The 25645-nt window shown below is 35.1% G+C and overlaps 2 protein-coding genes across 5 annotated transcripts; one reads left to right on the top strand and one right to left on the bottom strand.

Annotated features, from left to right (window-relative positions):
* Positions 1–5391: 5391 nt before the first annotated feature.
* On the bottom strand, positions 5392–6907 carry TIP2;2 (tonoplast intrinsic protein 2;2). The gene is made up of 3 exons (XM_022032468.2): positions 6703–6907; positions 5978–6225; positions 5392–5883 (listed from the first exon to the last, which is right to left on the bottom strand). The coding sequence occupies exons 1-3, from the start codon at positions 6827–6829 to the stop codon at positions 5509–5511; spliced, it is 750 nt and encodes a 249-aa protein (XP_021888160.1). The 5' UTR covers positions 6830–6907; the 3' UTR covers positions 5392–5508.
* An 8117-nt stretch (positions 6908–15024) lies between these two features.
* On the top strand, positions 15025–21321 carry LOC110817481 (electron transporter, putative (Protein of unknown function, DUF547)). 4 transcript variants are annotated; one of them, XR_015818362.1, is made up of 11 exons: positions 15025–15524; positions 16041–16116; positions 16323–16442; positions 16996–17112; positions 17460–17807; positions 18627–18949; positions 19601–19700; positions 19777–19817; positions 20163–20254; positions 20495–20638; positions 20808–20948. XR_015818362.1 is itself a non-coding variant. In XM_088217647.1 (11 exons), the coding sequence occupies exons 1-11, from the start codon at positions 15427–15429 to the stop codon at positions 21132–21134; spliced, it is 1800 nt and encodes a 599-aa protein (XP_088073773.1). In that variant the 5' UTR covers positions 15042–15426; the 3' UTR covers positions 21135–21321. The 4 variants fall into 4 exon arrangements, 2 of the variants coding, with proteins under 2 accessions (XP_088073773.1, XP_088073775.1); XR_015818363.1 differs by having other exon boundaries at positions 15030–15524; positions 20498–20638; XM_088217647.1 differs by having other exon boundaries at positions 15042–15524; positions 19777–19836; positions 20168–20254; positions 20808–21321.
* The last annotated feature ends 4324 nt before the right edge of the window (positions 21322–25645 follow it).

Below are 25645 nucleotides of genomic sequence, written 5' to 3'. Positions count from 1 at the left end.
CCTCATTTTTAATAAAATTCGTTTAACTAAAAACGTTAATTTTCTAAACTTATTTGTAACGGCTCCGAAAATCTGCAAAAGAAAATATATAATAACTTAAATGTGGAAGTAAAATAAAAAGTTAAAGTTTACATTTCTTACACAATAACTTAAAAGTACTGAACAGTATTACGGAATTAATTCTTTAAAAAAAACACGAAAAATAAGTAAATAAATAGAAAATAGAAAATATCTAGCATCTACTCGCACTCTTCTTGCTGATCGGGCTCTGGAACCTGATTCTCTTGATCTGAAATGATTAAATAAATGATGAGCTACACTAGCCCAATAAAGATATCATACTATATCATCAGCACAGAAATAAAGATTGGTGTAAAATCGAAAACCATTAATGGAGTATTAAATTTTAAAGAATACTATTATTAAAAATAAAACCATTTACTATTCACTTATCATAGTGAAATTTATGAAAACAACCAATAAAGACAATAATATCATGCAGATCATAACTTCATGAACAATCAGAAACATAAAACATATCATAAATCCATATCCATTAACAATAAACCCAATCATAACTGTTTCTCTTTTCACCAGCCTACTAATATCCATGGGGGTTCATAGAGATGTCTCCGCTATACATAAACTCTTTCCTTTAATAACTCTCAATTACAGGACTGTTCCCATACCTCGTCCGGTATGAGCGCCAAATTATTAAATCTTAATATCTCGTCCAGTATGAGGGTGAAGCAGGCCGTCCCCATACCCCATTCGGTATGAGCACTAAATTATTCAACCTCCATACTCCGTCCGGTATAAGACAACGTCCACGGTGGGGTTCTTTATGTATCCGGTCCGTTCACCATCTCCCAAGATATCTGGTAAGGCTGCAGTTCCATCTGTTTACTTGATCACACAACTTTTTCATTTTTTTTTGTCTCCATTACCAAATCAAATATAATCGCATAAACAAATAAACATGCATCAGGTAATGCAACCATGTCTCAATTCTCAAACCAAACCGTAGTCAAGTAAGACCGCAATACATGCATTTAAACCATAAAACAGATAAATCAGATACTATCATACTTTTAGACTGTAAAATAAATCAACAGAGAACAGTTTCTGATTCGGGCTCCACTAGAATTCGTAATTAATTATGCACATCTATTTAATTTGTACAAAATATCGTATTATTACTTATTTGAACTTCAATTCTATGATAGGAAATAGGGTGAGGGATCCTTACTCGATTTGATGCCGAAAAGTTAAACAGTTTACGCGCACGGGCAGTCCCTGTGTTCCTTAAATTTTTCTCCGAAAACTGAAACGCGCTTATAGTACCTACAAATGTTCCAAATAAACCCAAAATCAGTCACAGGGCCCACTTGGCCCATTTTAAAAATCCTACATGGCGGCTCCACCGTGCTCCGGCGACGATCCGCCTCGGGTCGATCGTTTTTAGTCAATTTTACATCGATTCCTACGAGCAAACACGTTAAAGGGTCTCGGTTGGCCGAAAAAATACGAAAAACCGAAACTCACCGGCAATTAGGCTCTCTGGTGCGGCGGCTCCTCCGGTTAACGTTGCGGTTGGGTGTTTCACTTAGGTCAACTTGTTGAGAAGAAAACGATAATCATAACGGTAAAAAAATTACACTAAACGGGGATCGGGAAGGGCCTCATCAGAGGCAGTTTGTGAAATTCCCCACGACGGCGCTGCCGAGCTTCGTCAGTATTTTTCGGCCAATTGGCCGGTCTTTTCACTCTGATTTGGCCATAAGTGAGCTTAAAATTGAATTTCGTGCAAAAAAAATATTTTTATCTTTTTTAGCGATCGGAAAGGGTTCCGGTGCAACGGTGGGTGGCGGCGGTTGGCTCCCCGGCGGCTGGGTCGTCTTCTTCAGCGAGGGGTTTTGGCGGCTAGGGTTAGGTTTGGTGCAGATGAGAGTTTTTTATATCCATCCGTTTTTAATCTGGGTCGTCCATTACGTTTGATCTGGACTGTCCAACCGCGATTAAATGGGGAGTGAATCTGTACCGTTTATCGTGATCTAATTTGGACCGTCCATCGCTATTTACTCTTGACCCTCTGATCGCTTTTAATATGGTCGTTCGATTGCGCTTGGGAGGGAGTGCATCCAGGTCGTCTGTGCACGAGGGAACGGACCTCAGCCGTTCGATCGCGCGCACGTGGATCGTTCACGTGGCCTCCCGCGTTAGCGCCTCGCCACTTGGCACGTCCTGTTTTGTCGGGGCTGTTGACCGGGCGTCTGACGTGGCAAATTTTTTCTAAATTGCAATTTGAACCCAATTTTTCACCTTTTTTTTCTAAAATTATTTTTAATTTAATTCTCCATCAATATTTACTCCATTTTTACATTAAATTAAAATAAAATAAAATACAATAAATTAAATTAAATAAATAAATTATATTTATTAATTAAAAAAAAAAAAGATTTTGGTGGGTGTTACATTGTTTGTAAGTCCCTAAATATCATTTATGAATATAAGAATCAGAATAGTAATTTACAATATGTATTCTAAAAGACATACAACAATTAATTTTTCATCATTCTCTAAAACTATATTCCTATCTTATTCACGTTTATCATTTTAACTTGCCTACCAATGCTGCTAGGAGTCCATAGGGGTCCCTACTATATGTGAATACGAGCATTCATTATATAATTAAACGGTCGTCCTCATACCTCGTCCAATAATGGCCATCAAAATACACAACCGTCTCAATACCCCGTCCGGTATAAGTATGATCAAAATAATTCTCAACTCCTTCCAGTATGGGACTTCTCAACCTCGTTCGACTGAGGGTAACGTCCATGGTAAGATTTATCCTATGGACTAAGTCCACACACTCTTTTTTAACACACCCGGTAAAACCTTTTATTCAACCACATTAGTTCATGCATTTTTTTTATTTACTATTTAGCACTACGAAGCTCGTATATCTATATCTCAACCACATGAGTGCACATTTTAGGATAAGTAAATGAAATAAGCATGCATTATATCGATAGTAACCAATTAAATGCAAAAGTGAATGACAAGATAAAATGTATAGAGAGACCTTACCGCATTCGTCGTAGAATTTAGAACAAACATTTTAAAGTAAACAGTACATTGAATAAATAGTATAATAACAACTTTAGACACTTTTACTGCAATTAAAAACTCAAATAGACGCAAATTAACCGGTTACTTGTTTCATTGGCAACCTGTACTTTAATCAATTAGAAGACTGCAGATTAACTAAATTTTTTGTTCATTTATCAATTTAGCATCATTTTTACTAGATAGAAAAAAGAGGTGATAGATTCTTACCTTAAGTCGATGTCCGGAGCACTCTTTTTTATTACACTTCTCGACGATTCCTTGTTCCTGAATTTCTTGAGTTTTTCTGTTAAAATCAAAACTTACGTCAAAATAATATGAAAATACGCAAAAAAAAATGGCCAAAAAGGCAAAAATCTCACTGGGAATCGGGTTAAGGTTCCAGTGGGGTAGTGCCACCGTGTTCCATTGTCAGTCCTCCTTTTCTGACGGCTCCTCCTCTCGGTCAAGCCAATTTCAACTGATTCTCGCTAAAAACTTATTCAATTCGTGGTTAGGAGATGTCTATTGGTGGAAAAAGAGAAAAATAATCGAGATTGTTTTCTGATCTTCAGTGCAGCGATTCAACCGAGCTCTGCCGCTCCTCCCTTGTGGCTCGTGACTTTTTTGGTTGCCCTGCATCAGAAGCAGGTTATGCGGTTAAGGGGTGGGGAAAATGGAGTGAACAGGAAGAGGATTCGACTTATTGGAGCATTTTTCAATTTCTGGTGCGACAGCTTAGCCAAGCTCTGCCCTCTGCTTCCTCGGGTTACGACCTTTCTTGGGATTTTTTTTTTACATTAAAGAGTGTTTTGAGTAGCTTAGAATGCAAAAACGGGATGAACGGGAGAAAATTGTACTTACTGAAGCAGATTTGGGTCTCTAGTGCAGAAGCGCCAGTGGTTGGGCTTCTCCTTTTGTCGTCCTTATTCTTCTTCTCCTGCGAGCAGGCGTGCGGTTAGGGTTAGGGTTTCTGGGGAAGAGGCGTTTAAATACTTTCTTACCCTCGATTTGGGTCGTCCATCTGGGTTTGCGTTGTGCCTCCTCAGTCGTCCGATTGCGCCTAAGAGGGGAATGAATTTAGGTCGTTCGATCAAAGATGTGTGGATCATCCAATCGCGCTTAATAAGGGAATGTATTTGGGCCGTTCGTGAGCGCAGGAGTGAGCACAGGCCGTTGGATCGCTCAGGCATGCGGATCGCCTGCATGACTCTAGCATAGAACCCGTGCTAGCATGTTTTCCACGCAACACGTTTTAATTCGTCGTGTTGCTGATGTGGCCGCATTTATTTTAGTGAAAAAATCTTATCAAATTAGATTCATGTGGGTCGAGCTAAGTGGATTATGCTTCAAAATGCCATTTGTAGCAAATGACATAAATAATTTGTAGCTAGATGACAATATACAAGGTGTAAATGATAACTAGTTACATATTGTGATAGTTTAACGTAAATGGTTATACATAAAAAATGATAACGAAGAACAATTTAATTGTTTTGCATCTTTAGGGAATAAACAGTGTATTTAATAATTGAAACTCTCTAAGGAAAATGTTAGAAGAACATCTAAGATGCTTAATTTCTTTAGCATGCTTGTAAGTGTGTTTATCTAAAGATATTTGATTTAAATTATAATTATTACATTTAGAATGAGTTATGTTATGATAGTCTTTTTAGGACACATGCATAATCTTTTTTTTTTTTTAATAAGTAAAGATATAAAATAGTATCATATGGGACTTCAAACTAGTTATCTTTCTCAAAGAAAATAGTAACCATTTCCTCACTTGTTCTTGGTGCTTGATAGTTAGAGTTGTTGGACTATTAGAAAAGTTTTATGTTATGTTTGGATTGATGGAAAGTGGAGGGAAAAGAGATAAAGAATGAATTCCCATCCTTAAAACTCTAAAGTTGTGTTTGATATATTGGAAAAATTTTAGTTTTTAATGTTTTTTTTTTTTTTTATACATATTTAAACTCTATTTTTTTATATTATATTATTTCTTTATTTAACTCGAATGACATCTGTTTTTTTTTTTTATTGAGTCGATGACTTGAGTCTGAATTTTATTTTTTATTTTATTAATTCAAAAAAAAATTCTAAATATAGCCTTTAGTATTTTTTAATCAATTAATTATTATTCATTTTGTATTAGTGCAATATATACTTGTATGTATGATATAAAATAGTGATATACGCGGAAAGAATTAATAAGATTTATTAATATGTAATAAAAATTAAATTATTTGTATCAAATTTATGGCTTGAATGAAATGAGAATTCACATAAACCATTATTTACATTTTTTATTAATCAGAAAACGAGCATCCCATCAAACAAACAAGGAAAATCAACAACAGAAGAAAACAAACCATTCTTTAGTTGGATTAAAGATTTCTAAGGGTAGTCTTGGGAGGCAGAAACTGGGGAATAAGACCCAATAAAGATATCACCATAAACAAGCCCAGCCAAAGCTCCACCAACTAATGGACCCAACCAGTAAACCCAGTTGTCGGTAAAGTCTCCGCTCACCACGGCTGGACCGAATGATCGAGCTGGGTTCATCGAACCACCGCTGAATGGGCCGGCAGCCAAGATATTGGCACCCACGATGAACCCGATGGCTATTGGTGCGATTATACCGAGTGAGCCCCTTTTTGGGTCTGCGGCCGTCGCATACACCGTGTATACGAGAGCAAACGTTATTACTATCTCCATCACTACTCCTTCCAAAACACTCATCCCCGAACCAACTGAATGCGTTGGAACACTCTGTAAATTTTTTTAAATTATAATTAATTTTATAAGTAATCAGTAATTATATTTTAAAATAATTAATTGGGAAAGTAAAAAAGTCAAAAGTTACCAAGTCTGTGACAAATTTGAGGAGGCCGCAAGCCACAATGGAGCCAAGGCATTGAGCAATCCAATAGAAAAGGCCGGTGAGGAGGGTGATGTTGCCGCCGATGGCCAATCCCAAGGTGACAGCTGGGTTCAGATGTCCGCCGGAGATGTTGGCGGCTATCGCCACTCCGACAAACAGTGCAAACGCATGAGCCACCGCTATTGCCACCAGTCCTGCGGGGTCCAACGCTCCGTCCGACGTCACCTTCCCTGCAAACGCGAAGAAAAATACATTTGTTCTGTTCTTAGTTAAGCGTTAAATCTTAATTATCTATTTTTATGAAAATATAAAAATACCGTCTGATTTAGATGTTAAATATTATAATAAAGTTTTAATACAAGTAAAAATTTGAAATTCAAATGTATTGAAATTTTTTGTTTGTAATTTAATTTTGAACCCATTTGATCATATTTTGACATAATTTATCTTTTAGTTCACCAAATTAATCTTTCAATTAAAAAAATAAGTGTGCAATTTTTGGTCATTTATAAAAAAAAAAAAAAATTGTATTTTATCAAATATTTTATATTTTTTAGCATGTTAAACTTTAAGTACGTAAACGTAAAATTCAGATTTCATAATATTTTTTATAGAAAAAATTAAAAACTAAATAAAATTAACTGACAGAAATTCAAATAAATTTAATTTACTAAGCTTAATTAAAGCACAATTAAATTTATAATTACCAAAAGCAATGGCAGATCCAACACCAGCAAATACGAAGAGAAGAGTAGCGATGAATTCAGAGAGATAAGCCTTGAGAGACCCAACACTGAAGGAGTCTCCAAAACTTCCAAGAGCTATCTTCACCATTTTCCCTTCTCAAACCCACTTAAACTCTTATCTCTCTCTCTCTCTCACGTTTCATTGACACTACGCACACACATACATATATATATACACACACACGCTCGTAGACAAGTACATATAGAATGATATAGCTAAACTATAATGTATAACAGATGGGTCATAGCCGGCACCGACCATGGACCCACATCAGCTCGCGACCACCGTCTGATTGGGTGCCGACCAACCGCCTACCATTTGATTAATTAAACTTAATAGTATTAATTACATTAATGATGAGCATAAGACAGCCAACTTAAATAGGGATTAGTGAAAAAGATTAGACAGCACATCACACAATTTTAAATTAATCTATGGGTATAACAGACTTCATATAGAATATTATCATAATTAATTTATTTGGTACATCACATTGTCTGATCTCAATTAGTTTCCTAATTGTGGATTAATATAAAAACCCATAAAGAAATTAATATATAAAGTTTAGTGGACTTTAGAATAAGGGTTTTGTGTAATGGACAGATTGAAAAGAAGTAATGTTAATTAATGTTTAAATTTAAATAAGAGGTGGTTGGTATCCAATATATTTTATGTACATATATATATATATATATGCACGTATTAAATTTAAGTCAATACTCCAAAAAGATTTTTAATTGAAATATTTTAGTTCCAATCTAATCATTGCTGATTATTATTATTTTTTTTTTTGGTATTATTATTATTTTTTTGGATCCAAGTGGAGGATATTATCATATCTTTTATTAATAAAATTTAATATAATCTACCTTTAATTTAGTCATTATCATTTATTAATTTCAAATAATCAAACTTTAAACATGGCTAATTTGTCCTAATCCAATTAGAATGGGGAGGGGAAAAAAACCATAATTAAAGTGGTACATAATGAATATAAATAAAAAATAAAAAATTATAAATTCAAAACATATATATTGTGTGTATAAATTTAATCAATTTTTCTATTATGTCACATTATATCTCGTTATATGTATAAGTAATAAATATTTTATTTTATTTTTTAATTTTATTAATAAATATTATTCTATATTTATTATTGAATATTTTATTTAAATAATATTTTATTTTAATTAAAATTTAAAGTAAATTTATTTAATTATTTAAATATTATTTTATAATATTTTTTAAAATTGAAAAAAAAAAGGATAAATGGTACAAAAAACAAGTATAAAGTTTTATCCTTAAAGGAATGATGGGTAAATATAAATTTATATTTTAATTGATAGAATCTCGAATTCCTTCAACACTTATCTTTAAATTCATATTTTCGCGGATGAAATTATCCCGTCATTATCATTTAGTAATTAATATCAGTTTATAATTTTTTTTTTAAAATATGATTATGAACATAGATGTTGTAGCTAATAATATGTTATTAGAGATTAACAAATAATTATATCAATAAAATGCCTTGATAGAATATGCTTTTGGGTCTTGCAATTATTTTAATAATTTTTGTTTCTTTATTTTTCATAATTTAAAATCATGTCAAATTTCTGATGGAATGTGTACCTAACATTTATTCCTTCCTCTTAGAAGACTTAATTTTATAAGCCTCAACCTGCATGCAAGTATTTAAAAATATTATAACAATTTTTTTCAAAATATATATCTTAATAATTGATTTATTGAACTATTTTCTGAAAAATATACTTCTAAATTTACAAAATTTATTAGCCAAACATATATGTATAATAATTTATTAATGCACAAACAATAATAATAAATTTTTTGAGTATATTAAATACATATATTTTATGAATTGGATGAGACATATACACACTCTTGTTTAAAATATATATATATATATATAAACAATTAATTCGACTTGAATTCATAAAATTTTTTATAGAGGGATAAATGTACGAACCTTAAGGTTTAATATTATAAAAGTTGGTGGATTGTAAATATCATCAAATTTAATTAAACCAGGTTACATATAAAGAAAATTAAAAATGCAATTTCCATTAAAATCTTTTTTCAGTAGATTTAAACTTTAAATTTCTTGTGGATTTAATTAATTTTCTTATCATTTTGGAAGAGAAGCTGAGGAGATGCAATTAGAAAAATTTTGACTGCAATTCAGTATATATAAATATATGGTTTGAGAAGCTTGGAAAAATCTTAATGTGGGTTTGTAAAAGTTTTGATTGTTTAAACGATTTGGAAAGAAATATAAGTTGCAAAACAACATGATTCTTGTTTACATAACGTGCATGGAAACTATCTAAATTGTCCATCCACCAGTGGGCAGACAAATGAATTTGTTAGCCAATCCAAAACGAACAAGTCTACTCTCCTATTTATCCACCTATCTGGGATAAAGATATTTGTCCGTGCACCAAGGAGAATAACATACTTGAAAAAATTATATATACGATAACAATAATATGTTCTAAGCTATTATTATGACATCCAAGGTACTCTATGACACATACATCACGTTCAAACACCTTGTTTATGATGTAATTCAAATTAGATATACTCTATGCATTATAATCCTTAAGTTTAACTAACAAAATATTCGTCATTCAATTTACAATTCCACTATATCAAGATAATAGATGAAAGAAAAAGAATTCAGGAAAGGTTTCTATTTATTATAAGAATATAAAATGAATGGACGTCTTGTACAATCCAGTAAACATTCATCTTTCTATTTACTCGTTTCCTCTGGGTATGGTTCCATGAGTTGAGACTTTGGTTCCACCTTTAGTATTTACTGCATCTGCAAATGACATATAATCTGCGCCTTTTAATCCAATAAAATAAATTCAAAACTCAAACATGGTATAGAAATACATTTGAGCATCTAGCCCAGTATTACATCTACCCTACATCCTCACACCCTTCTCGCCACACCCTCCCTTTCTAACCCTATCCTACCATTCTTGGTTTTACTCTAGTTCTAGTTCTGCCCCAACACCACCCATATACGTATACCCCCACTACCTACACTACCTCCAACCACCAAATGCTCCTCCGACACTAGTTTGGCATACACGCCCACTCACCAGCCTCAATTTAGCCACACACACATCCCGACCTTTCAGCCACACATACACCTTATCGGCCTAGGTTAGCCATACACACCCACTCAATTTCTGCCACTCCACCTTCGGCTTCACTCATCCACACACACCGACCTTTGCTCGACCACACATGCACCCACATCAGCAATATACAGCCGCACACACACACTCGATTCCTGCCACTCCACCATCGGCTTCATTCAGCCACACACACACTGGTGTTTTTTTAGCCACACATGCACATATACCAATAATATACATCCGCACACCCACACCCTAGCCCTCCTTTGGCCACAAGCACACCAGTAGTACACTGCCACACACGCACACCGACCTTTCTTTAGCCACACATACCGGCAGTACCCTGCTACACATACACCGACCTTTCCTTGGCCACACAAACTGATAGTACACTGCCACACACACACACACACCGGCCTTCCCTGACCACAAATACGCACACATCGGCCTACTTTTGGCCACACACACACACAACAACAACAATATACACACACTACACTACTGTAGTAACTGAAAAAAAAAGTGGGGAAAACGACGTCGTTTTGAAAGGGGGAAAACAACGTCGTTTTGAGGAAGTTGGTGGGATATAAATAGGGGACGGGAAAGGAAAGAAAGAGGGAAGAGAAGAAAAAAAAGAAAGAAAAGAAAAAAACAGAGAAGGAAGAGGGTTGAAAGGAGAAAAGAAGAGAGAAAAGAAGGTTCCAGAAATAGAGATAGGGGAGTCGAAGCAGAGAGGAGCGAGAAGGGAGAGAGAAGAAGACAGAGGACGGTGACAGTGGGATCGGCAGGAGGAAGGAAGATGGAAATCGGAGGTACGGTAAAGTTTAAGTTTCATGTGTGCATTTGAGATTTGAATGCTGATGAGAAATATGGTTTGGTTAGAGATATAGTATTTATTTGTGAGTGCAAATGGAGGTGGCGGTATACGGAGGAGGCCGTGGAGGAAGTGAGTGTACAGTGTGAGTGAGGTATGTGAGAAAAAGCAGGTCCGCATGAGCACTGCGGGAGGAGAGAGATGGAGGAAGGTAGTGTGAGTGAGGTCAGAGGGAGAGGGAGAGATGCGGAGTGAGTGTGCGGTGTGAGCGAGATGTGTGAGAGAGAGTAGGTCCGTATGAGCACCGCAGGAGGAGAGAGAAGAAGGAAGGCGGTGTGAGTGAGGTCTGAGAGAGAGGTAGGGATGTGGAGTGAGTGAAGTTCGTGAGAGAGAAGGATTGCGGTGTGAGTGAGGTCGGTGAGGGAGAGGAGTGTGATTGTTAGCGCTTTGCGAGAGAGAGTAGGTTCAAGTGAGCACCGAGAGAAGAGAGAGAAAGAGTAGGTGGGGTGAGTGAAGTCGGTAATAGAGTGAGTGTGCAGTGTAAGTGAGGTCCGTGAGGGAGAGGAGTGGGATTGCTGGGGCTTTGTGAGGGAGAGTAGATTCGGGTGAGCACCAGGGGGGGAGAGAGAAGGAGTAGGCAGTGTGAGTGAAGTCTATGATAGAGAGGGAATGCAGTGTGAGTGAGGTCCGTGAGGGAGAGGAGTGTGGTTGTTGAGATTTGTGAGAGATAGAATATTTGTGTGAGTATATCTCGAGGAGACCGCAGGAGGAGAGAGAAGGAGGAACGCGGTGTGAGTAGGAACACTTAGAGTATGACGACTCGGGAAGAGGGATAACGAGGAGCGGTGGGAGGATGGAATTAGTGTAAGAAAAAGAAAGGAAAACGTGGTTGGGAGTAGAGGTATGCTTGGAAATTAGAGAGTAGGAAAGGGAGACCTGTGGAGTGTGCATGGTGGGAATTACATATAGGTTGCCGTAAATTAGTGGTTGGCAAGGGAAATTTACGGTTGTGTGCTGTTAAAATGTTACTGAGTACCCTATAGGGGGACGCCAACATTAGTGTTCACGAATAGAGAGAGTAAGTTGGCCACTGATAGGGTGTTAGTCGGGAGATCCCGACGGATAGGGGGCTCGGTCGCCGATATTAGTGACGGGAGAGAATGATAACTGTGTGTGTGTGGAGCCCGTTAAGGGTCGAGAGGTGGATAATGGTTGCCGACGTTGGTGACGGTAAAGAATGATAACTATGTGTGTGTGTGGCCTGTTAGGGGTCGATGGGTGGATAATGGTCGCCGATGTTAGTGACGGTAGAGAATGATAACTGTGTGTGTGTATGGCCCGTTAAGGGCCGAGAGGTGGATAATGGTCACCAATGTTGGTGACAGGAGAGAATGATAACTGTGTGTGTGTGTGGCCCGTTAGGGGTCGATAGGTGGATAATGGTCGCCGATGTTGGTGAAGGGAGAAAATGATAACTGTGGGTGTGTGTGGCTCGTTAGGGGTTGGGAGGTAGATGATGGTTGCCGATGTTGGTGATGGTAGAGAATGATAACTGTGTGTGTGTATGGCCCGTTAGGGGTCGAGAGGTGGATAATGGTCGCCGATGTTGGTGACAGGAGAGAATGATAACTGTGTGTGTGTGTGGCCCGTTAGGGGTCGAGAGGTGGATAATGGTCGCCGATGTTGGTGACGGGAGAAAATGATAACTGTGGGTGTGTGTGGCTCGTTAGGGGTTGGGAGGTAGATGATGGTCGCCGATGTTGGTGATGGTAGAGAATGATAACTGTGTGTGTGTATGGCTCGTTAGGGGTCGAGAGGTGGATAATGGTCGCCGATGTTGGTGACATGAGAGAATAATAACTGTGTGTGTGTGTGGCCCGTTAGAGGTCGAGAGGTGGATAATGGTCGCCGATGTTGGTGACGGGAGAGAATGATAACTGTGAGTGTGTGTGTGGCTCGTTAGGGGTTGGGAGGTAGATGATGGTCGCCGATGTTGGTGATGGGAGTGAATGATAATGGTGTGCGTGCGTGGCCTGGTAGGGGTTGAGAGGCGGATGATGGTCGTCGATTTTGGTGATGGGTGACAATGTTGGTACGCTTGGGGTGGCGTGGGGGACGATCACCCTTGATAGATATGATCGTTGAGATACCGGGGTAAGCTTTAGTCCTGAGTAGTCTCATGGTGATAGTAAGATAGGGCTTGGGTTAAGTAATGAATTACCGGTAGAAATATGAGGTTTTATATTGTTGCATCTCATACCTATAACTTAATTCTTACTGTACTGAGTTATATGAACTCACTTTTTATTATTCACAGATGATGTAGGAACGAAGTCCAGATCGAAGTTGCTGGTGTCCGAACCTAGTGTATAGAGCGACAGGATAAAGATTTTTTTTTCTTTTGGCAGAATTGAGTGTGCAAAAGTTGATAGTAGTGTAGATAGTGTGTACGGTTGTACTTTATGCGATGTCTCGTGCATGATTGTAGGTTTATCTTGATTTTGAATAAGAGATCATGATAGTGTTGCTCTGTGCATGACTGATTTGATTATGAAATTGGTTTGTCTTAACTACGCCATTAGAAGTGAAAAGAGAAAAAAAAAACGGGGCGTAACAACTACTCACCCGAACGTCACCATATAGTATGCACTACATGCACGCCACTATATATAAGTACCAGAATCGGCACCACAACCTCCTACTCTATCGTCGCCAAGATTGGCGCACCAATATTCATCTTCTCCGGTACAGATATCGGCACCACACTAGCAAACTCGCCCTCAAATCTCGCTACACCTCGGCCTAACTCCATTTTGGTCGACTCCCTTCCCTCTTCCTTACTTACACTCGGCTCACTCATCATTCCTCATCTCCCTACCTCCTCCCCATTCGAACTCCTCCACATCGATGACCTGAACATAAATTCAATCTATATCACCATAACAACATCTGAATAGTAGAATTTATTTATCTATAGCCTTCATCTCCTCTTAGCTCGGTAAAATCTTCTTCACTTGTACATTTCTTCGACCTCCGTTATCGATCTCCCCTTCCCTTCTTTACTCTCCTTCTTTCTCTGCCGATCGCTTCTCCCTCTTTTCCCCATTTTTCTTTTTTTTTTTTTCACTCTCTTTTATATACTCCCCTCCCCATCAAATCCTACCCATTCATTCTAGCCCTCTAATCCTCACCACTCAATTGTTTGACTCTGCTAAAGTATTACAATTATCGACCCTCTCTTAGTATTTTTTGAGAAAATTTTTTATAAGAAAGAAAAATTTATATTGAAACTTGTAAAGCTAATAACTAGTAAACTAAGAAATAATTTTTTCTTACTAGTTCGACTAACTAAGCTTAAGGAAGTGGGGAGCATCCAACATCTAATAACATGTGACATAATATTGTGTTAAGCTTGTAATTTTTTTTTTCATTTCTATTAACTTGAGCTTTGGAGTCTTTTTATTAGAATAAAATTCATAAATTACGAGTTATATGCTTTTTAAGTTATAGAGAACATGTGAGACTATCGCAACTGTTAATCTTACATAATCAAATATATATAAAACTTCAACTAAAACATAATGGACCAACTCTTTACTTAATTACCTTTTGTCATCTTGAAATATTTATTTTAAAAAATTATTAAAAAACTTAATTCATTATCATTCTCTTCTCTTTATGGTTGACAGGTACTAGTTTCTATTTAAGTGTTAATTACAACTAATAAAAAAAATATTAAAATAATTAAAGTGAGAACTAAAAGTTTATATAATTTAAAATCTAATCTAAATAATTTTTTTAATAGATTAAAAAATTATATTAGTTTACTAAATAAATTATAGTAAAACTATTCTAATCTAGGATGATCTCTTAATATTGGTACCAAAATGTAACTCAATGCATTTAATGTTTGAAACTATTGAAAATTTTGTAACATAGTATTGCAAGTAAAAATATTAATATAATTAGAAACACATGCTTTAATAATTAATTGTATTAACAATATAATATAATAACTTTTTATTAAAAATTTAAATATTTTAATAATTAAATAATATCTTCAAATTAATAATATAATTGTATACATAATAAAATTTCACGTTCAAATTATGACCAAAATATTTGTATACTAAAAAAAATAAAAAAAAAAAGGAGTCGGCAATAAATGGCCTGACGAACAGGTAACTACGGTGCTCATTTATTATGTGCTTATCACATGGTTCAGGGGGTGGCGGGTAATATTCTCTCAAAAACGTCTTTCTTCCATTTTCAAAAAATCTAACGGTAATCTCTTCTCTTCGCGTTGGGATCAAAACAAATCTTAAATTTTCTAATTCAATGCTCCCACCAACCCTAAAGTTTCCCTAATCAATTCTCCAACAGCAACTGATCCTTCTGGTCCCATTTTTTGGGGCAAGTGCTCCTATTTACATTCCTTCTTCTTCTTCCACATTTTTCATCTACTTTCAAAAAATAAAATTTACAATACCCAAATCCTTCAACATTCCAAACTTATATTATATACATACCCTTTTTATATTTGTCTCTGCTTGATTATCATCACTGCATAATATTGATTTCAGTTGGGTTTTGTTCATGTTACAAGGGTTAGGTTCGATTTTAGTTCATTTCAGTGGAAAATATATTAGTACGTTTAGGGTTCAAGAATGTGAGAGCTGGGAGTATTCAGGTTTGTTATGAGGAATAAAATGGAGGGTCTCAAGGTGGATGGGAAAGAAGAAAAAATTAAGAAGAGAGGGATTGATGGAGATCCTGGACACAGGCGTTCTAAGAGGTTTATTAATTTACTTTTTTGCTATTAATTTTTATTACTAAATGTTGCTGTTAATAATTAGTTCAATAATTATGATAACTTGTAGGGGGCTAACTTTAGGATGTAATGGGAAGTAGCTCAGTGAGTGGAAATTCTGGGTTGATCCAAATGCACTGTGCATGCATGGAAATTCGTTTGTATTTTTCTAATTTTCTATCCTTTTAGGGTTTCCCTGAATTTGTTTTTTTAGTCTTAACTTGATAAGCAAGTATAGGTTTTTCACTTTTTCTGATAGAGGATTCAAGTGTAGAGATTTGCAGGGTTTTGACTCAGTTATTTTGGAGTATTCTTTTATGTGGAGAGACTTTATGTTTCTTTAGGTTTTTATAGTTTGGTTCAGGCGCTGACTATAATCTCTTACTGTCTCTGGTATTGTTAAAGTTTTTGACATTTTATGCCTTTGTTCTAGTTTCACCATAACATATCGAGCTGAGTTTGATTATTCTTGAACATATAATTCTTGTTTCTTTTTCTCAGTTCTTCTGATCGAAATCCAGAGGTTTCAAGAGGTGGAGCCTTACACCCCAAAAAGGAGATCCAGAATGAAATATATGTAAGAAACCAGAAAAATCATAGCTAATGTCATCTTATAAGTTCATTTTGCACAAGAATGTTCAAAGCCATAAAGGGGTAGCATCATATTATATACTTTAAAACGAATGTAAATTATGGATTGAGTGACTTAATTTTATATACTTTAAAATGAATGTAAATCATGGATCGAGTGACTTAATCTTCTCTTTTTCTTTTCATTTTAAGCCTTTACGGGCGTCACCACTTTCAAGAAGAACTTCCGGAGCTCACAGTCCTCTACATAACCACCCAAAATACATGAGCAAGAATTCTTCAACCAACCACAGGGCCTCACTGGAGAAAGACGTAAGCAATATTTGAGCTCGTCAAGGATTAAATTGCACTAGGATTAAGTAACAGGATGATACTACTCAGCTTCTTAATTAGCTGTCATTCAATAATTCTTGAATGGGCGGCCAAGAATTGCTGAAAGCCTTATTAGTTAGTTGACTCCTATGAATAAACAGAGCCAAGGATTATATCTACTATAATCATGTTTCTCTTTCTTAATTTGTTCTTAATCTTTCTTTTGGCACCTAAGTTCAGGATATACATATTGAGAATTCTGAACATGTTATATAACATTAAAACGATCATAAGAGATCCATGGCGATTGCATGCATAAAATGTATTTGCCTCTAATTAGCAGACAACTCTTGTGATTCCATTTCAAGTCTGATTGAGTAGCTTTTACCAATAAAGAAAAAACAAGTTCAAGTTCACGGAGTTTCATCGTATCGTATCATGAAGGTCATGTGGGAATGAGCGCATATGATAATAAGAATAAATTCACTATTAGTTAATTTCCAAGTCTCAAGATCTAGATATTTTCTTCTCTCCCCTGAATATTGATTTGCAGATTGAGCAGCTCCAACTGCGTCTTCAGCAAGAGAAATCCATGAGAATGACCCTTGAGAGGGCAATGGGCCGTGTCTCAAGCACATTATCTCCAGGACACAGGCATTTTGCTGCACAGGTAATATACTATTATTTGTGAATTTGGTTCTGGACGAGTTATTGCAGAATTGAGTAAGAAAACTCTTATATGTCAGAGTGACATAAGGTATGCGCATTTTCTAAAGTTCGTAGTATAGTTTTTCTTTTGTGCTTGCTTGTCTTTATGAAAATCCTTTTTTTAGGACTAGCCCAAAGGCTTTTGAACCTCATGTCCCTTGTAGTCAAGTAGCATAAATAATTAGCTTATGAATTTCATGTTAATAAAAATCTATATCTTCTGTCACATATTTGTCATCATTGGCTATGGTTGGGAACAAAATGGTGAGTACTAAGAAATATAACTGCCATGTAATTGGTATATTTCAGACAAAGGAATTGATTGCAGAGATCGAGTTACTTGAAGAAGAGGTTGCAAACCGGGAGCAGTATGTGCTAGCTCTTTATAGAAACATTTTTGAACATCGTGTTAGTCACCCGCCTTCTGAACAAAGCTCAGGTGTTGCTTCTCCAGCCCATGCCAAGCATGCATCCAGGAAGCACCCCAGCATTATTTCAAGTGCATTTTGTTCCTCAAAGAAGTTCCCATTGAGACCTTTTTATGCTTTGGTTTCAACAAATGACCCGGCCAGAAAAGCCTCTAAGAATAACAATACTCCTCAACTCTGCGGCAAAAGTGACATCCCTTTAGAAAAGACTTGCTCAAACCCGATAAAGGTAGACTGCAGTTATTTGTCCTCTCCTATAATCTATAGACATACATACATACATGTGTATATATAGTTTTCTTCTGGTTTTCTTTCTTTCCGTTGTCTTTTTTATCCTAGTATGTAAACATGTTACAAGTATAACATGACCAAAAGAAGACTCAAGTTAAAAAAAAAAAGAATTAGATTGTGAATGAAATTTAGGAATCGTAGAGAGACATAAACATCCTTGGAGACTAGAAATTGATATTCAAAGAGTTGGTAATTCAAAAAAGATTCACCTTTAGAGGATCAATTAAACCACATAAAGAGCCATTCTCATTGAACAAGGACAGTATTGAATTTCAGTACCCAGCTTCAATTTTAGACTCGAAAATTATGTAAGGAAGATCATTTAAATTAGAGGAATGACTGATCTAATAGTCAAGAGCAGGTTGAAGAAATAACTTTAGGGCAGCCTAAACATAGGATTAAAATGAACCAAATTACAGAATTTAAAAACATTGCCTTCCATCTAAATGGCATAATGCATATGTTGAACTAGAAAAGGTTGCTACAAGGTCACCATGAACATAACCAACTGATGCAGTACAACGTCTTTGGATATCCTCTTCAACAGAAAGTGATTTTGATCTGTATTTGGGAACACCCCGGTACTGTTTTAATACTAGTTAAATTAATTCTGTACTTATACATGATTTTGTACTTTTGTTTCATAAAAATTGAAGGATTTCTTTATATCGGAAGTTTCAACGCCCTTGTATTATGTTTGTGTTATTATTTTGGGTGCCAAAGAATGTCAAGGTTTCCGATGTCGATTATTTTTCAGGGTCAGGAGAAGGTTCTAACCATTGAGAGAAATTCAGTACTAAGAACCCTTAAGGATCATCTCTACCAATGTCCTAGCAAGTTATCTGAGGAAATGGTCAGGTGCATGGCAGCAGTATACTGCTGGCTTGGAAGTGCAGCATCAGAGAATCTCGAAAAGAAAAGATCATCTATATTGTCAAGGTCATCTACCAATGTTATACCCCCCATGGTAGTGATTGGAGAAGATCAAGGGTTGTCTTGCAAATCCATGGTAGAAATATGTTGGATACCAACTGATAAAAGCCACTTCTCTCGAGCATCTTTTGCCATCAACAACTACAGGTGAGTCACTGGGACAGAAAATAAAGGCGCGAATCATTAAATATTGTAACATAAGGTTTCCCTTATTTGGGCATGGTTTGAAAAATGAACTTGTCCTCTTACTGGGACGTTAATCAAATTTAGAATCTAATTGATCATTTTTTTATGATGATTGGACCAATTTAAGTTTTCAATGTCATCTAAAAGAAATCTGAATTTTTTCCTTGATCTCTCCCTGACCCATCCTTCAGAAGATAGCTTGGAAATTACATCTTTGGACCGGTTGATGCATGTCTGGATTTAGCCTGGTTCAGATATGGATGCTGCATTGCTTGTGCATATGTTTGAAATTAACTTTTTGTAACTAGGATGACATCTGATACAAAAATGGTTATTTCTAGGAACTTTTGAATCTTAAACTGCAGATTCTCTGTTTTTCGTGAGTTGAAAACATTAGTATAGCTTATGAAGTTTACCTTTAGTATAACACAGTGACTATTGGATAACACCTAAGAAATGCTATCTGATTGGCATTTACATTTTTGTAGCCCAAACCTTGTGTCAATTTTTGTAGCACATCCTCATCAAATGAGTTAACGTGAAAATTAATCTGTCCCAGCTGCACCAAATTCATGGTCTGAACTAACACTCATTTGACATTCTTCATTGCAGAGTTCTCGTAGAACAATTGGAAAGGGTGGCTGTGAATCAGATGGAAAACACTTTACAAATTGCATTTTGGATCAATGTGTACAATGCTCTTGTTATGCATGTAAGAGTTTTCTGACAGATAACAGGTCATCTTTAACAATTTGGAGCCAAATGACATTTTCAGTTGACTTGTGCAGGCATATTTAGCTTATGGTATCCCTCAAAACTCTCTAAGAAGGTTAGCTTTGTTTCACAAGGTAGTGCACTTCTTTGTTGATTTTTAAGGCAGCCATTAGTGAGAACAAAGTTATTTAGGTTTTGCAGTATTTCTATATGTAAATAACCTCGAGCGGCGTAAATGATTATGAAAACCCTTAGGTTATATTTGGAGAGAGAAAGTATAAATTTGTTTGCAATTTTACATTCAAAATATACAAAATATAGATTTAAAGGTGAATTCAGACATTTCTTTTGCCAAAAAACTTTTTATTAATATGGCTAATTACTTTTTAATTGTATATGTTTTCTTCTGTTCAATCTCTGTAATAATATGGGTAGGATATTGATGGGTTTACAAGTATAGTGCAGGCTGCATACAACATTGGTGGCCAGATCATAAGTGCAAATGCCATAGAGCAGTCAATCTTCTGCTTCCGTACACCCCGGGTTGGAAGGGTATGAATCTTATCTCATCTACTGAGCAATATATAGGACATACACACACAAACAAACAAGTGTAAGACTTTTTCTTTCAGATTCTCAATATTTTGGTTTAGCTGACATGCTTGCACATTAACTAGCATTATTTTGATTTGCTTTATATGTTACATTGAGCTATAACTTAGAAGAAAAAGAAAAAAAGAAAATGTGCTTTTTCCTGTTTTCACTTGGCTAATGTCTAGTTTCGCCATGTAGCAGTGGCTGGAGACAGTCCTGTCCACTGCCTTGAGGAAAAGATCTGGTGAAGAACGACAACGTATCAGTTCTAAATTTGGTCTTAAAAGCTGGGAACCCTATCTCTGCTTTGCTCTCTGTACTGGAGCCTTTTCTGATCCTATGGTAATTCTTTTATTTTTCTTCCGTGATCTATTTGAGACCCAATATCTTTAATTTGTGAAGTAAAAAACCCGTCAGTTAGTTTATATTATAGTTGCTGATATACTTCAATTCCCTTCAAGCCTTGATCCCTGGACTAGATTACCAATAATATTTGTTAAATACTTTTTAGTTAAAAGTCTACACTGCATCAAATGTCAAAGGAGAACTAGAAGCTGCTAAGAGAGAATTTCTTCAAGAAAATATTGTAGTCGAGAAATCAAGGAAAGTATTTCTGCCAAGGATACTTGAAAGATTTGCAAGGGAAGCTTCCATCAACTCCAATGATCTCCTCAAATGGGTTACCGAAAATGTTGATGAAAAGCTCCAAGCTTCAATACAAAAATGTGTTGATCATCGTAAATCCAGCAAAAAGGCATCTGTAGCCATCGACTGGCTGCCTTATAATTCAAGGTTTCGGTATGTGTTCTCCAAGGACTTATTGGAAAAGCCATGGTAAGTTTGAGTTTCCTCAATTTTGGTTATTTGAAACCATTTAGCATTGTTTGGGGAACAAGGCAACTGTGATGGGTTGTCCATTAGCAATAACCTTCTTAATTTGTTGAATAACTGTAATTTACAATGACTGTAGAAATCTTGTGAGCTTTAGCAGCACCATTAATTAGATAGTGAAAATTTTTTGGTCATACCATGGATTGATTATGTTTCCTTATAAAAAATTGCATCCATTATAGCAATAGTAAACAATACTTACCCTGTCCTTGAGATTTTGTTGTGTTTTTAGAAATAACTTATCTTTCTCAAGTTCAATAATTATAAACTTAAACTATGTTTGAAAAAATAAAAATAAGGTTCGTATATAGAATTGATTCAACTTAATTTCTTCATAATATGCCATTCAATTTGATAAAAATTAATTTCTTAAAGAAATTTTAGTAAAATTAGAATAGTACATTTGACTTTTATACAATTTGAAATTTCACTTACAATTTTCTAATGAAATGATTTTTTTCTCTTCTGAATGGAATTTGCATATTGAGAAACTCACACTTACTTTAGTTATAATGTAATTTTTCAAATGATAAGAACTAACTTTTTTAAAAAATTCAAGTAAAATTAAAACAATACTTTTACCACATAATTTTATCATTGTAACTTCACTTTCAATTTTCAAGCGAATTAATCATTTTCTTCTTCCCAAAGAAGTTTCCATAACTTTTTCATTAAACAAAATGCAAATCTATAAATTTCAAAAATAAAATTTCCATCAATTTTAAAAATAATTTGAAATTGAAAAATTATGAAAAATATTTTTTTTTTAAAAATAATTTCAAGTAACATTGAGATAATATATTTTAAATTGAATCTGTGAATTTAGTATAAATTCAAATATTTATATTGCTGTAACAATGAACTTCAACACAATTCTCAACAAGAACTTGAAATGTGAAACTCAACTTTAATAAAGTGGATTAAATCACAACACATACTCCAAAACTCAAGAACCTTGAGTTGAAAAAATTTATAAATAATTAAGATTCAAAATGTTTAAAAAATAATTCACTATTTATAAAATTTAGTAAAATATTTCAAGATATTAACAAAATAATTAAAATAATATATTCACTTATAAAAATATTAGACGAGTTATCTAATTTAAACTTTTAAAATTACGTGAGCAAATAAAACTCAAAAATTCCGAGTTGAAATTGATGCAATCAAGTGCATCATAAATTGATAAATAAATAAAATTCATAGTATTTAAAAAATAATTAATTACTCATTTTCAATAATTTATTTAAGTATATTTTTTTCAATAATTTCAAATATTTTTGGAATCTATATAACTATAAGATTCAGTTTATTTGGTAAGAAAATGTACTAGTTACCCTCACAATTGGGCTTGACTCTTTAAATAACTAACATATAATAATGTGTGCTTAAATTTTTATCTTTTGTTTAATTAAGTGTCATTATTTTTTTTAATTTTGAGCAATAAATGCTTAATATTTTAAATTGTATTTATTTGATGTTTTGAATTGTATATAATAAAATGCTTATACTAAGTACTTTAATTAAAAGTATTAAGTTTGATGTCATTTAATAAACATATTAGAAATAAACTACTTTAATTATCAAACTAAAATACTGCAAATAAAAGATATGAATAGTTTATCAGAATCAAACTTATGGTTTTAATGGAAAATTTGGTATAATATCTAGCTATTTTTGTAGTATTAATTAATGTTAATTTTAGATATTTATTATATGAACTCGTCAATTTATTAATAATTTTAAATGTAGAGTCTCAAAACTTAAAGGAAAATAAATTCATAAATTAAATGTGAAATCGATTAATAGAGTTATGATTTACATTATTTACACAATAATTTTGAATGCTCAATAAAATTACGGGGTTGTCCATTCTAAAATACAAACAAAAATTAAAGAAATAAAACGAAAAGTGATTAACTAAACATCATAGGACAACCTTCATTATTACTTGAAAGAAATTTGAATAGTGAACTACTCACAACCTTCTTACTGATCGGGATTTAGATCTTGGTCTTTTTGATCTGAAATAGTTAATGAAGTCGTGAACTATATTATACCAATAAGAATATCACACTAATCACAGATACAAAAAACTACAAATTGGTAAAAAATAAAAAAAATAACTGATAGAGTTCTTGTTTTATTTAAATACATTTGAAACTTGAAAACATTTGTTTAGTACTTACTATAACGAGTTTTTTAAAGACAACCTATGAAGACCCATATTCATATCATTTTTCACTTTCACGCATAAGAGAACGAGAAACAATAGCTTTCATTTCTTACCTGTTTACCGATACCCCTAGAGTTCCATAGGGGTGTCCCCCCTACTCGTGAACTCAATATCCAATTTTATAACTGGTCGGCCGTCCCCATACCCCGTCCAGTAATGGGCGTCAAATATTCTCTCACGTCGATACCCCGTATGATATGAGGGTGAACTATATCTCCCAAACCTTTCTGGTAATGGACTTTTTAGCTTCATTCGATTGAGGTAATGTTCACGGTAGGGTTCTCTATACCACGTCTGCCCTTTCTCTAGATAACTAACAAGTCTTTCACATGCAGATTTTCATAAATAAAGAACCAACAAACTCATACCAGTATCTCATATCACATTCACAAATCAATTAAACTACATTCATGTTGACGGTATATAACTAAAATAACCGTATAAGTTGAAAGACTATTTAACAATAAATTAAGAACATGTACTATACGAAAATCAAGCAAGTATGACAGTACAGAAAAATAAATAAGAAATCGAGATATTTATGAACTAATCGGTTCTGCCTCCACTAGTATACTACCTGTAACTATTTTTAGAGTTTTCTAATTTTTCACAAAAATAAAAAATTATGCATCATTAAGACTCAATTTACCGTAATGGAGAATAGGATAAGGGATCCTTACCCGGATCGGTGTTTCAAGACGTCAAGTTGTCTACAACGCCTCCTAACGGGTATTGAGTTTCCTGAATTTTTCTTGTGAAATTCAAAACACTCGTTACATATCTAAAAATACCCTTAAAAAATCTAAAAACGATATCCAAAACTCATTTCGGCCAATTTTGGAGTTCTGGCATCAGCGGCACCCCTGTGCCTCCGCGCCGGCTCCACCGCCCATTGCGGCAGTTTGTATCAACCTGACTGGTTTTGGCCGATTTTGGTCGTATCCGCACAAAAAAACATGTTTGGGTCTCGGTTGGCAAGGAAATCATAAAAAAATTGAACCTACCAGTGGGGGGACCTGCGGGTGCGGTGACTATGCCCGTCTTCCTCTTCGACTGAGGTTATTTCTTCGACTACCCTATACAAAAAAAGGACAGTGAACACAATGATAAAAAAATCACGTGAAACGGGAATCGGGAAGGGGCTCATCAGAGGAATTTTGGGGTTGTAGCTGCTGCGGCTCCGCCGGGCTTTACGCGCAGTTTCTGGCTCATCTGCCATCCCTCTTGCTCTGATTTGGCCACAAGGATACTCGGAATCAAATTTCGAGCGGGTATGGAGAATGTTTACCTTTTTTGGCAGTCAGTGATGACTTCTGTGTGGCGGCGGTCAGCGATAAGCGATTAGCCTCCTTCTCTAGCGTTTGATTCTTCTTCTCTAGCAGGGGCTGGCAGCTAGGGTTTATCTTTATGTGTGATGTGAAGTATTTATAATCATTCTGTGTTGATTTTGGTCCTCCATCGTGCCTAAAGAGGAAATGAATCTAAACCGTTCATCGCGATATATCTCCACCGTCCAAGCACGCTTAAGGAGAAAACGAATTTGGGTTGTCCACACACGTGGGATTGATCTTGGGTCATCCAATTGTGGGGCACGTGGATCACTAGTGTACCATCCCGCGTGGCATCGACGTCAATGCGTCTTACCACACGGCGCGCTCCAATTCGTCGAGGCTGCTGATTAGGCGGTTCTACGTGGCTGAACTTTTTCTATTTACATTTTGACCCTTATTTCTAATTTTTTTAAAAAAAAAAATATTCCTAGAACCCAAAATTTCACCTTTTTTAAAAAAATTATTTTCAATCTCATCCCTAATACATTTTTTTTCAAAATTCTACTTAAATAAAAATAAAAATAATTAATTAATTATTTTAAATTAATAATTAAAGAATAAAAAATTTATCTTGAGTCATTTTTTGGGTCCGGGTATTACAACTCTTCCCCTTTAAGAAGATTCCGTCCTTTAAATTGGTTACTTTCTTGCTCAGTCTAATAGTTATGGATACTGGGCCCTGAAGCTTGATTCCAGTTCACAAGTGACATCTTCCTACGTATGGTTCTGCCATAGGACTTTGATGAATGAAATTTCTCAATTGCGGAGCACTCTACTCTTTCAGTCTATAATGTTTACCGATACCTTCTCATATGATAGATCCTCCTGAAGTAAAAAGGGCTCGTGGGACAGGATGTGTGAGGAACCTGGGTTGCACTTGCGTAGCATAGA

Source organism: Carica papaya, chromosome 4 (genome assembly GCF_054855325.1).
Source record: "Carica papaya isolate Zhongbai chromosome 4, ASM5485532v1, whole genome shotgun sequence".
NCBI classification, from domain to species: Eukaryota; Viridiplantae; Streptophyta; class Magnoliopsida; order Brassicales; family Caricaceae; genus Carica; species Carica papaya.
The sequence above is the reverse complement of the archived record's forward strand: the minus strand, read 5'-3'. Positions and strand labels throughout refer to the sequence as shown.